At 42.7% G+C, this 15,412-nt stretch overlaps 1 protein-coding gene across 1 annotated transcript in view; it reads right to left on the bottom strand.

Annotated features, from left to right (window-relative positions):
- The window catches only part of TBC1D1 (TBC1 domain family member 1), a 121,458-nt gene extending 108,021 nt beyond the window's left edge, over positions 1-13,437 (bottom strand). Inside the window, exons 1-2 of the mRNA XM_075148901.1 lie at positions 13,080-13,437; positions 4,967-5,482 (exon numbers count right to left, since the gene is read on the bottom strand). Coding sequence (XP_075005002.1) covers positions 4,967-5,383 — 417 coding nt within the window. The 5' untranslated portion in view covers positions 5,384-5,482; positions 13,080-13,437. The remainder of the gene's footprint in view (positions 1-4,966; positions 5,483-13,079) is intronic.
- Positions 13,438-15,412: the final 1,975 nt, after the last annotated feature.

Raw genomic sequence — 15,412 nt, 5'->3', positions numbered from 1 at the left:
GCTGGACCTCATACTTACCAACATGGAAGGGCTTGTTGGGGATATGAAGGTCAAAGGCAGCCTTGGCTGCAGTGACCATGAGATGGCGGAGTTCAGGATCCTGAAAAGCAGGGCAAAAAGCAAGATCACAACCCTGGACTTCAGAAGAGCAGATTTTGACCTCTTCAGGGATCTACTTGAAAAAGTACTACGGAATAAAGGCCCTGGAGGGAAGAGGGTCCAAGAAAGCTGGTTGTCATTCAAAGACTATCCCCTTCAAGCTCAAGATCAGTCAATCCAAATGACCAGGTAAAAGTGCCTGCATAAATGAACAAGGAGCTCCTGGCAAAATTCAAACATAAAAAGAGAGAATACAGAAGGTGGAAGCAGGGACAGGTAACCTGAGACAAATATATAGGCACTGTCCAAGCATGCAGAGACATGATTAGGAAAGCCAAAGCCCACCTGGAGTTGAATCTGGCAAGGTATGTCAAAGGCAACAAGGAGGGCTTCTATAGCTACATAGGTGACAAAAGGAAGACTAGGGAAAATGCGGGCCTGCTGCTGAATGAAAAAGGCTGAGGTATTGAATGCCCTCTTTGACTCAGGCTTCTATGAAACCAGTAAGTTTAGAACTGTTATTCTTTATTTACAATAAATATGAAAGTATAATAAAGGACAGTACAACCTTAACTTGCCTTAAATCTAAACTAGCCCAGGGCATTATCAGATAAACTAGTGACCAGTTTTCCACTTGCCAGCCAAAGGTGCCATCAAATAAGATTAAACATACCTAAGTAAAACAAATCATTTGATACACCAAAGAAAGACCAACATAATGGCACATGGAATTACTTTTCCAAACTGAAAATAAGAACAGAAATTACTCTTCTTCTGTAATGTTTTGGCTACTTTGTATCTGCTGGAGAGGGATATGCTGTGACAGTGTGCCATTAGCTTCTCATTATCTGTCTCTTTCATTCCTTGGAGTGAAGGATGCTAAAGCAAGGTGTCCTACAGAAGGAGAGCTGTGTTTGTGGAGAATGAGCTCATGGAGGAAACAGCACACCTCACCTACAGTTCCAAACACTTTCGAACTACCACATCTCAAGCGTAGGACAAAAATGCCAATAATCTTTAATGTCTATATTTTTCAGCAACAACAATGATGTCAATAGCATCACAATTCTGTAGAACGTAAGCAAATGTCAGACCTGAGGCCGCTGAGAAGATATATAGGCTGGTAGTATGTATGTTTTCATTTAAGCCATTGCATTCCTACAGTACCCAAGCACTCTGGCCAAGCTGTTCAACAAGGCTCGTTCTTATGATGAAGGCACTATCCTGCAAGCACAGATTTACTGGAGAGTTGATTTTTCCTCAGCTTCCACCATCATTACTCAACACAGTACGCATAATCCCCATCTATGACCTATTAGTAGTCTTCATAAGCTCCCTGCAGGCAATGTAATTGAATCCAGCTCCATTCCTGAGCACCTACAAAGAATATGCATTAATGCTTCAACTCCACCCTCAGGCAGAAATTACTCATTCATGAGGCCTCATCAGAACCTCCACAGAATGAGGGTGAAGGGATATATGTAACTAGTGGAAAGTTACTGAGGTTATACATGAAGAAGGAAGGCAGGCTCCAGATCCCATATCTGACAGATCCGCTTAGAAAGGGAACGCTAATCCATAAGAGAAGCTCTCACTAGGCAGTGTAAACCTGTCTTTTTAGTACTAAGTGGAGTGGAACGATCTCCATATGCACATGCTTGTTTTCAAGTAATGTGCCAAGGAGCAGTTTGCCAGGAAAGCTTCCCTCATCCTTCCCTACTTACTGCTATACCAGCAGGGAAAGTGAGCCGTATACTGCCATGACGATGCAATGGAAATAATTATACAATATCCTACAGAGTGAAGACAAAGACCACAATAGGGCACTGCCTTTTCTTTCACTTCTAAAGAGAAGCAGAACAAAGAATTCCTTGCAAAGAATCATGACATTATTTAGTATTAATTACCTGTCTACTGATTTCTTCTCTAAAGTCGGTACTGTGGTAATGGAGCAACAATGAACCTAAAAGCCCTGTATTCATACCCAGGAAAAAAATTGCATGCGTTCCCACACCCCCATCAATTTTAGATTTTAGCTAAATATCACCCACCAAAAAATCATCTCCCATTAACAAAATGCTTTCATATTAAACAGTAAGATAATCCCTCATTAATCAAGTATATGTTCTCACTCAATTTGTATATACAAAGGAGTACAACTACAGTTAATGGACTGCAGTCTACCTGCAATGCTGATGCTAAAAGCCTGACCATTTCTGGTTTTCTGTACTTTCTACAACCTCCAGTGCTATTCCTCTGCCTGCATGAAGTTCAGGTTTCTTGTCCTCCTCTGCAAAGGCCTTCACTGTTTAGTCTTCTACTCACCTGCTTTTGTCTTAACATACTAATCTTCCTTGTCTACTTCTCCCACAGACATCCTTCTGCCCTTTTTCATTCTACTTATCCTAAGGTGGGGATATACTCAGAACCTATTTCCAAAGCCACAAAGTACCTTCTACTTCAAATCCTCAGTCAGACCTGACCTAATCTGAGAACTCTTTGTCAAATATAGCCCTACTACAGATTTATCTGTGCAGATACAAAGAACTGTGGCTCTTGCAGTTTACAGTATTATTTCAGTTAGCAATCAGTTGGGTTTTTCCAAATAAAAATAGATGAAGTGCAATTATCACAAAAGTTTGGATGTCCAAGATTGCTGGGTAAAGAGTTGTTATGAACATGTAAGCTCTGTGACTAAATCTATCTAGACTACTGTGTCTCCTTTACAGAGCTGAAGCAAATAGAAGAAAAGAGTCCTCAGGAGCAAGAGTGCCAGCACAGGAGTCTGCTGAGTCACACAGGCTGCAAAGGTCCAATTTCTAAAATTTGTTTCTTCTGAAGTTGAACATAAGCTGCAGCAACATAGTGCTAAATTCTTCACTCCAACTCAATCGCTTCTAAAAAAGAGCTCCCTCAATTTGTAACAAAGGTATACAGTACACTCCTATGCTTTCAAGTTGGGTATCTGCAAAACAGGTAACATCAGTTCACTCCTCTTGCTAAATACACAAACACCAATTAGCTAAAAGGCACTATATCACAATATTCAGGGCAGAGTAACCCTATAAAGCATAAGGGATTTACTTAAAAGGTAGATTAATCAGAAATTACAATGAATTTAAGTAAAACAGGCAGGGCTTCACTTCAGAAGATAAGTACAGTTGGCATTTCCATTATCCTTTTGTTAAAACACAGGTCCACAAATGCTGATTAGATGTCTAATTAAGAACGTAGCCTGCAAAAAAGTCAAGAGAAACAACCCTTGCAATCAAGGGAAGTTAAGAGACCAGGTGGAGGGTAATTTTTGAAAGGACAAATAGCTGTGTGAATCTGGGGCTAAGTAGTTAAAATAGGCATCCAAAAATTCTGGGTGTTGTCTTGGAAAACAGGTAAACACAGCTGCAAATTTAACTAGAGACTTATTTTGTTCTCTTTCATTTCAAACATGTCTAGGAATTTGATCAAACATGAGGAAAAAGTACTTCAATCTTTTGTTGCAAAAGAAAATGCAAAAGCAAATGTACTGGAGGTGATCAGTGGTGTGTACTCACCATAATCCTGTAAAATCACAAGCAAAAATAAGTGCTTAAGCAAACTGCAAAATGCATTTACCAACTTCTATTCAATGCCAAGTTCTGAAACATCTACTCCTTATTTCTGCTCCCTTACATACATAAATTTGGTATTCTACATTTTAACTTGACAGGATTTCTCACTTGAATGCTTATGATTTACAACATATTTGCCTTCTAATTTACCAGAACTGCCTTTTTATCTGGGGGGATTTAACTAAAGCTGTTTCCATATGTTTTGAGCTCTAAGCTTGAGACCACAGATTTGGAACTGTACAATATTTTGCTGTTGGGCAGGTTGGCATAAATCCCATGTGCGGTGTATATTCACATAATACCTCCAAGATGCTTCAGCAGGACATCTCCTATGAGTGAAGAAAGCAGTATGTAGCAAGATGCTGTTTTCCAACATTGTAACTAGAGTCTACACTCGAGAGGTGAAGGATATGTCACTGTTTTGTCCCCAGTAGATCACAATAGCTTTGTGCCAAATCCTACTCACCTTACTCATTCATGAGAGTTATTGTCTCGCATTACTCTCAAACAAAAGAAGAGATCGACTATTTTTAATGCTTCCACCTTTTCAGCAAGGACACAACTTGCTCCTAGGAAATGCAGACTGAGCCAACTCTCACCTACAGTGTGAGACGTGGACACCCAGCTCCTGTCTCATGCCATGCAGCAGCAAGCCTGCATGTCACAGAGTCGCAGCACCGCATTGTGGCTTCTCTCCCATTCTCCAACACCAGCTGCCAGGCTCTGTGTATTACAGAGCTAGGAAGAGGCTTCCACGGCGTCCTGTGGTTGGAAGTATGCTACATATGGAGGCTCCACCCTACCCCCTCCTCCTTCTGAGAAAGGAGGTATCTCTATTTCCCAGTCACATATATCTCAGCTCAGGAAAACAGAAATTTGAGAGGTCCGACCGTAGGATTAAAGCTCACCGTGACTCAAGGGTGAAATCCTAGCCCTAGTGACATCAACAGAAAAACTCTCACTGACTTGAGGGCCAAGATTTCAGCCCATATCCCAAACTAAAGTGTTTTTTAAGCCGATGAAATTCAGGCTCTGACCCTGTAGGAGATTTACACACCTTTCACTTCACATAATTAGCAGTTCGAATTCAACTGAACCATTAACATCAAGTAAAGTGACACTTGTCGGTAAGTTTTAGTGAGATCCAGTCTCTAACTGTAAATACAACCTTAAGATCTTACAATGCAGTGAAAGGTTTCAAACAGCACAAAAGCAACTCCAGGGTTGCTTGCTTTGATTTTTTTTTTCTTTTTACTTACTTTTGTCTGATCATCAGCTTTAAATACATAGCAGATACTTCGCTGATTTGCTGCTCCATCCTTTATCAAACAAGCAAAGTAGCTTGGATCATGGCTGTTGTGAATCAGTTTGTGGACATGCTGTGGCTTGTATTCAAACAAACTTGAACAAATCAAAGGATCCCACTGCTGGATTTTCCCTGTATCTGGTTCACATCGCAAACTCGCTGGTGAAACATAAAGTCGGATTTGGCTCACACTAGATTCTTCTTTAGAAGACTTTGTACTGAGCATCCGGATCTCTGCCACAATCCAAGGCAGCATTGACATGGTGGTTAGGGAATGCACTGGCAGAGAACCAACGAGCTGGAGACTGAAACTTGCTGAGAAATCACTGGGTGTTTGATACTTTTTAACTTTGAATATTATTGGCTCCATTTTACAGTCCTTTAGGGAACCTGGACTAATTCACCAATATTTCAGTTCCATGGAATGACGATATCTGGATGGTTCCTTTGATTAAGGAACAGAAGAGTTCTGAAAGGAAAATAAACAGTTATGTTGGTGCTGGAACCCTATTAAAAAAGAACTGTCAGTAACACAAATATTTAATAGCTTAACATCAGAAGAGACATACTGATCACCTACCATGACCTATCTAGCACATTTCTCCTACATTGGACCTTACTATTTCAAGTCCAACAAACATAATAGCACTAAATACGTTGCATTGAAACAAGTGAGTCCTGATTTAAAAGTTGCTTTACCACCCTTGCTAAACCACCTATTGAGTAACTAAACTCAAAAATGCACATTCTTTCTAGCCTGTGTCTGTTTCATGGGCAGGTGCATGTGGATCACGCTGGCCTATTTCAATCCTATTATCACAGAAAGAACTCAGCTGAGCTATTCTGACCTTCATGACAGTTGAAGTCAGTGCTTGCTGAGACACCTTCACATTTGAAAAAAAGAGGTCATCTTTCTTGTTCATAGGTGGATGATTTTGAATTTGGCTACTAACATGGAGTTGTTTCCTTGGGTATAGTTTGCCAAGTGATCATGGGCTGTTACCAACCAGACTTTTTCATTAAGTAACACCCCAGAAATCGTTGTCATCTGAAAAAGCTAGCAGCAGTCAACTGACTGATCGCTGATAAACCTGTCAGATAGCGGAGATGAGCAACAATCCTTACAGCATCCCACTAAAAAACAGATGATGATTCACAATTCATGATTGCATTTTAAGTCCTGTCAGCCAGCCAGGGATACTTAACGTTTGCCACATTTTCATCTCTTAAAATATCAAATGGAGCCAAGTTACATACAACCCTGTTATATCCAGCATCTACTACCACTACTGTTATTACGTATTAGTAGTTTTAGTAACAAAACCCAATAATTGCATTTATCTATCAATTTCATTTTGCAAAATATAGTCTATGAAAACACATAGATTGGCATTTGTTATACTACCATGTTTTAGCTCCTCATTAATTGAACCTGGTTTCAGCTGTTACGTTACTTTATGCGAGACTGATGAGAAGCTGACAGGCCTATAATTGCCTATGTTTAAATACCACGACACTAGATTACCCTCAGCCTCCTGAGTTTCCCATGAAAAGACCTATGAAAAACAACATGAGCAGTCCCAAGAACTCCTTACAAAACATTTTTAATTATATTTGAACAAGTATTTAATAAACGGCATCTGTTTACTGTGGCAACAGTATTTCTTTGTTATCTACAAACATTATCAAAAATAGCAGTATTTTTCTCATAAGTTTTCATTAAACTTTGTCCTCTATTTGTCCTTGTAAAAATATTTTGAAACTGAGTTTCTAACAGTGCTTCACCTTGTTGAAAATGAAAGGAAATTTTAGAATTAAAAAAAAAAAATTAAAAAAAATTTCAAGATGGAAATTCATTTTGAACTAAACAAGTGTTTAAAATGCAATCAATTTGCAAATGTCCGAGTGGGGAAAAATGTTTCTGCAGTAACTGGCAAACTGTAAAAACAAGAGAACTGCAGAAACCACATGTTTGGGTACATTTACTTTTTTGGAACTTTTGCATCTTTTGATAAATGAATTCTGTGGCAACATTAACAGTTCCAAGGATGCCAAATTTAGGAGGAGAATCCAATAGTGCAGGTTTTAAAGACACTATTTGAAGAAATCATCATAAGTAGCATTCTAGATATGTACAACAACTTTTAAAAAGCCTTTTTATAAACCTCTGTGTGTGTGTGCGTGTGTCTGTGTGCCTGTGCATGGGAAGTGTGGGAAAAGGGGCCATGAAAATCCAGAATTTGTATGCCTCATTTCCATTATACTACAACTCTTTTTCAATTTTTTTTTTGTTTCACAAAGCAATAAAACAACCATCTTTAAGATGAATATAAATGCATTGCATTGTATGGGACAGCAGCTTCAGGAAGCATTTTTATATCTTATCAACACAGACTGCTAAACACAATTATCATTATAGTTTTGCATCTGCCAGGAATCAAAATGGTCTCTTCTTTTTTGACAAACTATTACCAATTTTTTCTCCTTAACTGTAACAATGAAAAATAGTTCAGCAACCGCAAGGAAGATTGGATTCATTCGTAACTACAACGGTGTGTAGTCCAAAACACATAAAAATTGAGTTTTTAGCTTTTGGTGTTCTCGTCATTTAGTGGCATAGACGATAATCTCAGGATAGGAAAGCCTAAGAAAACTCCATTCTTAGTTGAAAACAGGAGAAGCGAGCTACCGCACAGATGACGACCTATTAGCCACATACTTTTTGTAACCATATTTCTCAATTGTTTTCTCAGAACTCTTTTTAAAAAAATGCAATAAAATGCATGTAAAAATACAACAAAGACATCCTCATTTAAATCAACCTTTCAAGGAAGAGAAGTTTCATTTGGATTACCACCATATATCATCCTCTTTTACCCCAGACCTACAAGGCACTGCAGCCTCAAATAGGAATAAGTATCGTAATATAATACATTATTTTGCATGCTAATTCTAAGGACTGAACAGTATTTAAAAAAAACAGGCTGATACTCTGTCATACTTCAACAAACACTGTACTGCTGGAATGTATTTAATATAAATGCAAAGCTTCTTGGCATTCATCTCTTTTTAACAAAATAAACACCTTGCAAAGTCAACAGCATAAATACTCCAATGTCTGCATTTGTTATTTCTAAAGAAAAACAGTTAATACTAAATCAAAACAGTTAACTAGAAGTCAGAATGCTAGGTTTTTTCCCTAACGATAGGAGGGGCTAAAAGTGCAGTTTCTCAGAGCACAAATTTAGCAGTATCAGAAGGTCTTCTTATCTAACCTATATCCTTCTGTATATTACTATTCTGGCATGTTTCATCTCCCTTTTCCTGCCATCCTTTCTTTGTTTCCTCCTCCTGTCATCCTTATCTTAATTTACATGCAAATCTCACCAGAAATTATACGAATTTCATGCTGCTGGCATTAATGTCCTTTAAGTTTACACCAAGGAGTAAGTTTTACTTCCAGACCATGAAGTACTTATGTACATGCTTAATTTAGACCTAAAAATAGTTCTGTTCATCTCATCAGGCCTATTCCCAGCCATAAAATTAAGCACACATTATGGCCAAAGAGTGCCCGTGCTCTGAGCCCATCCATGTCTGCCCTGACTCCACCACTTGGAATTTTGGCACCTTCACCACTCAGTTCATCCCCTCTAAAACTTGGCTCTGCAGGCGCTGTACCCTTTTACCATCCATATTAGTACAGTAGGCTCGAACAAGCTTCCTCTTCCTCCCAAGCGTCTGACTGATTAACTCACAAACAGCTTCTTCAAAGCAAATGCTTATTACCTTTAATCCAAGAGAGAATAGAAAAGGTATAAAAATAAAGCCACCCACTTGTTTCCTTCCACCTAAACTTTGATCTTCCCTTGACAGCTCTAAGTGCCATTCAGCTCCGTTACTCTGGGCTGGGAGAAGACTGCCAGGCTTTGCTTCGCACACAGGCTGAATGTCTCCGGTTGTTCTCCCAGTGCTCACAGACATAATTGGGACAGCTCCTCTTTCTTGCCTCCGTCAGCATCTTCTGAAGGGTCTCCATTGCCCTTGCACTCAGAGCCGAGAAGAGCTTGAGTGGCACTCCTCAGCTAACAGCTTTGCTGCCGTCTGAGAAATGTTAATATTCTCCAAACTGTATCTTAATGTTGCCACTGTTTAACCTGCTTTGATTTAGCTGTGTTTGCTCCATCAGCATAAAAACAGCCAGGCAAACTGTAGCACATATGATATTTACACAAACCACACTAATAAATCTAACCCCACCTTCTACACTAGGAGACACCAGACTGACTCACTAATGTGAAAGATACACCTGGGAACATACGTGTGCTCTTTGTCCTCAACTTCTCTTTCACTGTGATCAACTCAGCCACTTCTCACAAGCAGGGAGCAGGCTCAGAAAGCATGCAACACTACGCTGATAGTCCTGTTCTAGCAAAATCTGATACTGTGTTTTTTTAAAAAAAAAAAAAAAAATCAGACCTTGTTCTCCCAAATTAAGTTGTAGTCTCATCTTTTTATGTCACCAGAAACTAAAAGGGATGCCTTCAGAGAGAAGTCAGGGTGATGGCAACACAGCATGAAGGGGACGGCTGCAAAAATTAGTACTTCTGCCATTCTGGACCCCAGGTTCTTCCTGCATGAAGGTACATGTCTAAGGAGCTGTGCATTATGTAGGACAGCATTCCTCAAAATTCACCTTCTCTCAAGAGAGCAAAGACTTTATCATGAGGACAAGGTACAGGCTCTGGGTGCCACTCGGTTAGATGGGGCCAGGTCACCTTCGAGTTTAGGAAGGAGAATCTTGTGGGGTACAGGGGACAGATTGTGTTATTAACCTGGGAGGGTGGGGCACTGGAAATCAGGTTTTGGCAGCTGGGGAAAAACCAGGCAGATTTGGGATGGACTCAAACTAATACAGAAAAAAAGGCAAAGAAGGGAGAGAGATTGTTCTAAACCAAAAGAATACATGCAAATTAAAAAAAAGCAGAAAGTACAACAATGGTGAAGAGTTATCCTTCTTCTACTGTTTCTTCTGGACTGGACTAAATTCAATACAGACATGCGGCCAAAAGTTTCACTCTTGTTCAGAACATAGGTAACTATTGACCTAAGCAATCCTTCACTCTCCTCCAGCTCTTCCCCTGGTTTGGTAGCAGTTGGAGTGCTGCAACCCACAGCAGAACTGATGAGTTGAGAAGATGCGTCAAGCAAGGAAGCAGACAGAGCTTCCACATGTCAGTGATTAAATGAGGAGTTTGACCTGTGAGTTGTTGAACAGAAAGACCCTAGCTTCCTAACCTTTGCAGTTCATCTCAGAGACAACCGTGCAGTTACTCCACATCAGGCTGCTGACATGAGAGCAGTTTTTTTCTGCAAGGCAGTTTTCTTTCTCCCCTCCAAGAAGCTAGGCAAAACTTCCAACGATATAGCAAGGTCTTGTGACAAACAGCTAGTCTTAAAGAGCACAAATTTGTTCAGCTCTTCTCTGCATGGCATTAGTGCTGAACCCTGCCGACAAATGGAACCAGAGGCACTGGTACCAATTGCACTTCACCGCTGATTATTTTAGCAGAAATATCATACTACTTAAGGATTATGAGGAGCCCTGGCCTGCAGCCAGAGCTCTGGAACACAAGCCAGAACTAAATACCACTCCTCTCCCTCTCTGTCTGATCCCTGACCGAGATTTACATTGTCTTCACTCATGCTGACAGATTTCTCTATCCACCTAGCAGGATATATAGAAAAACACAAATGAGAATATGTATTAGGTATGTCATGATACGGTCACTGCTGAGAAGAGGTCCTTTTATGTTTCCATCAATATGCATGAAATTACTCTCTTCTCTGGTATCACAACACAGCATCCATTAGATCGTTCTAGCTTTATCTTTATTCTTGAGGCTTCAAACAACATTTTTGGCCTGTTTCCTATAGTTAAATAAGATTGTTTAGATATCATACCACAGGTTGCTCTCAGTTTTCAGATAGTTCTAATTCAACTCAACCTGGCATTTGGAATCACGACGCACCCTTCTGTTGCAAGGATGTTCTTTTTATCTCATAGTTACTTATTATCTGCTGTTTTCTTCTGGAGCTATGGCTTGCTGTGGGCAACAGCATGTGTAAGTCCGGAAGTCAATTCACCTCAAAAAGTATTTTTCATTTCCATTCTTTTTTCATATACATGCATTAAATGCTGCCTTTTAAAAGATTCCTTTCGATGTTGTCAGCAGCTTCAGATGTGGCCCTGAATAATGTTCCACCACGTACTCTGAGCAAATCATTTGGTTTTGTGGTAATAATCACACCTAAAATATTTACCGATACAGCCAGCATCTATATCACTCCTCAAATAGGTTAAAAAAATTAAATAGACTCTTAATAAAAAAAACTCCAGCAAAATGGTAATATGTTCTTGATTATAAACATAGAAGTTTATAATCAACTATCAAACAAAGAAAATAGCTCACTGTTCCTGCTCTTGACACCTGTTGCTATTTCCTTAATAGAGTCTACAGAAATTAATATGCTGATGATTGAGGTCTTCTGAGTCAGCCTCATACGGACCTGAACAAAATATTGGGCTGTTCTACCACTGCAATGCACTAAAAAAATCTTTGTAAAACAAAGCTTGCTAGGTAAATTACATTCTGAATGCCATTCCTTTTTATTCAATTGCATATCCACAGCCAAAATACTTGCATCCAACTTTTCAGTTAACCAAATTATAAAGTGAAAGAAGTGTCAAGTCATCCACGTATCACTGAATGTGTTTCACATCCCTTCCAGCCTGTCATTTTTTTCACCTGCAAGCATTTCTACTTTTGCATATTACCTATGATTTTCAGCATTTCTATAAAACAAGCTGTGACGAATTTCTATTTCAGCATTTACAAGTGTTAAAAGTATAATCACATTCATCCGCTCAGCGGTATTTGCTATTCAGGAGATGTATATTTTTATTAATTTTGACCCATGATGTTCCATTCAATCTCTGGGCTTAACGGCAGGCGCAAATCCCACCATCTGCACTGCTAAAGGTTCCTACAGCAGATCTGCCATATTAGCCTCTCTCCCAAATACAACACAGCATACAAAGGTCTCAATCTTTTCAAACTGCACTATAAATAACTACATTTGTTTCATACCTCTCATGAACGTGGTTTCAAGAGATCATTCCCTTGTTAATTTAGTATGCGAATTTAAAGGGCCATAAAAATACTGAGCCAATGTGTAGGGATTTCAAGCTTAAACTCCAAGTGTGCTGCTGTAGGAAAGGTTAGTTTTACCCCTGTGGGAAGAGTCGCGGTGTTGCTCTAAGAGGGAGCAGGTTCTGGGAGGAGTTACACCGAGCGATTTTACATTGATGGGTAAGGAAGATGCAGGGAAGAGTGAAAAAAAGAACTAAAAGCAGACCGTGGCACATCAGGTCAATCTCAGATTAAATTCAAGCGGGTCTTTTGGTTATTCTGACGAGAAGCCAGCTCCCCCAGGACCCTGTGAGCTGAGAAGCGCGGCACCGGCCCCCCGCCGTCCCCGCTCCGCTCCCGCCCGGCCGCCCCGTCCCGCCGCCCCGCAGAAATACTGTCCCCAGAGCAAGTGCTGTGACTTCACCAGGGGCTCCGTTACGATCGACAGCGCGACCCTGCCGCGACAGAAGGGAGGGCGGCAGCCCGCCCTACCCGCGCCGCGGGCACGGAGCGGGGCCCCGGCCCGGACCCGCCACTCGCCTCACAGCCGCTTCCTCTCGGCCGGCCAGAGGCTTGTGCCACCTCAGAGCCTGGGCACAGGGCACGGACCAGCCCCGCCAGCCCGCAGCCGCCCCCCGCGGCGGGGTGCCCAATTTCTTGCCTCAACTCTTTCACTTCCTCAAAGCTAAAACCCGCTCTTTCTCCCTCCCTCCCTCCAAAAACGCAGCTCGGCCCCGCCAGCGCCGCTTCCCCGGGCCCGCCCGCAGCAGGGGCACGGCGGCCCCCACCGCCGCCTCGGCCGCGGTCCGCGGCCGCCCCCGGTCAGGCCTGGAGCTGGGGGCCGGGGGCTGACCGGCCGCCGCCGCCGCTTACCGCCGCCTCGGCGCCGCAGGATGTGCTCGCTGCAAGGAAGTGCCTTCGGCGGGCAGCGACCGCGGGCTGTCAGGCGCCGCCTGCTCACCGCCCGCTGAGGGGAGAGGGGCAGAGAGGCGCTAACAGACGCCGGGCCGGAGGAGGGGAGGCCACACCAGCGCCTCAGGGCACCGGCAGCGCGGTCGCCCCAGCGGGGCCGGGCCGGGCGAGGGGGCTGCTCGCCGCCTCCTGTTCCTGTCCGCCCCGGTCAGGACTGGCCGCCCCGCCTCGGGCTGTCCGCACCGCCCCTACCTGCCGGCGGTCCGGGCGGGGGAGGCCGGGCCGCACACCCAGCGGCTGCCGCTCGCCCCCTCCCTCCTCCGACCGCAGCCAGCGCGGGCGAAAATAGCAACAGGCGGCGGGTCCCCGGCTCGGCGGGGGCGGAGAGGGACAGGCGTCCGCCAGAGGCGGCCGGCGGCGGGCAGCCGGCGACAGGCGGGGGCCCATGTCACGACAGAGGGCAGCTGAGGGCCCCCTGCCCCGGCCCGCTTCGTCCCTCTCGAGGAGGATTTCGGCGGCGCTGCCCCGCGTGTCTGTCGCAACCTCTTACCTCCCGCAGAAAACATGTCGGCGTCGCCTTGCCGTAGTGAGGCCGGGTGGGCCGCGAGGTTAGCTCAGGCGGGAACCCTTTTCACAGGGAAGTTCACTCACGAAACTGGAACGAGCCCGGCACCTGGAATCTGGAAGCAGGCAAGCCCCCCTCGGGTCTGGGCCCAGCCCTGGCCGCGGGGCAGACTTCTGCGGGCTCACCTTCTGCTCTGAATCACCTTCCTGCCTTCCTCCCACTTCTTCCATGCACGAGAAGCCACACATGCATATATATATATATAAAAAAAATCACTGTAAGAGTTGGCACTAGTTGGTCTTTCAGTTGCCAGAGAGGGTAAGGAATGAATGGATCCGGAGACTTAATTATACTCCTCTGCCAGTGCTCTTTCCACATGATCAAGGCACCCTACGTTCCTGTTCTGCAAACCACTTTTGCACTCAATTAATTTCAAGTCTTCTTGGCAGTAATGCCACTGTTTTACTTACTTTTAAATCTGTGCACATTTGTAGAATCAGAGCTTTCTCAAAGAAATTTGCTCTGCTGCTGCACGTGTGCTACGCTGTGAGGGAAACAGTCAAGTAAGCTGTCACATGCCAGCACAATGTTGCCCCAGATTATGAAAAACATGTCACATTTTGGTATGTAAGCACATCCCCTACTTGCAAAGTGTAAGGTGGTTGTATCTACATGGCTTTTGCTTGCTGGGTGTACTTTTAATAGAATCATTGACATGCAAATCAAAGCATGAAAGCAGCAGTTCCCTCAGAGCACTTGTTCCCAATCCATACTCAGTTCATGGTTTGCTGCTTCTCCTTCAGAGGTACGAGTGCCTCGTGTTTTCGATGACATCCTTTGCATTCCCTGGGAATAGGAATGCCACCTCTCTGCAGACCGTGCCTGACTTCTGTCTTTAAACCATCACTGCTAAGGACAACTCTCTTATTCCAGTTACCACCTGCCAACCTCAGTATCTGAGACAAGTGTGTCCTTTCGCTCGTTTTAAGCCTGCTGGCTGAGCCCTGCATGCCTCTAGGAATCATGTTATGGAAGATGGCGAACTGCAATTGCCAGACATCTCCAGCACTTCCGCCAAGGCTCATGCATTCCCAGATTACCAACCAATGATCTTAGGAAGACTTTTTTACTGCTTCACTGTTGCCTTTCAGAAGGTGATAATGAAACAGATAAGGATCCTACACTACTATTTCTTGCTGCTTGGAAAATCCCTAAACAACAGAAGTCAATACTAGAGCATCACAAATACAAAGCCTTTCGTCCTTCTTCTCTTTGATAGCTGGGAAAGAAATTGTACTGTTCTTGAACTCATTCATGGGGCCCTCTATTATTTTTCCTGTTATTTCTGGCTCATATGTTTTAATTCTTTGCCTAGCAGAGTTTTTGTCAAATTATTCATGTTCTGATACAATATTTTATAAGCAAAGCGAAATGCTTCGGTTAAGAACTACATTGGTTTAATTGGCTTAATAGTTCCATTTGCTCTAATTTTGAAAAAAGTCCTCTTTTTTTCATTCAAGTAGGCATAAGATATTTCCTTACAGTTAATAGGAAACAAAATAAACCTGAAGCATTTATAACTTGACTTAAACACCTTGAAAAACAGTCATTCATTATTTGTTTAATCCAGCCAATCATAACGCTTATTGGTAAGGTATAGTGAAAATATAGTATCCAAGTGCCTCAAAAAGAAAGGAAATTTTAGTATAACATTTGAAACATTTTGTGA

Source organism: Calonectris borealis, chromosome 4 (genome assembly GCF_964195595.1).
Source record: "Calonectris borealis chromosome 4, bCalBor7.hap1.2, whole genome shotgun sequence".
NCBI classification, from domain to species: Eukaryota; Metazoa; Chordata; class Aves; order Procellariiformes; family Procellariidae; genus Calonectris; species Calonectris borealis.
This window is presented reverse-complemented; position numbering and strand designations above follow the sequence as displayed.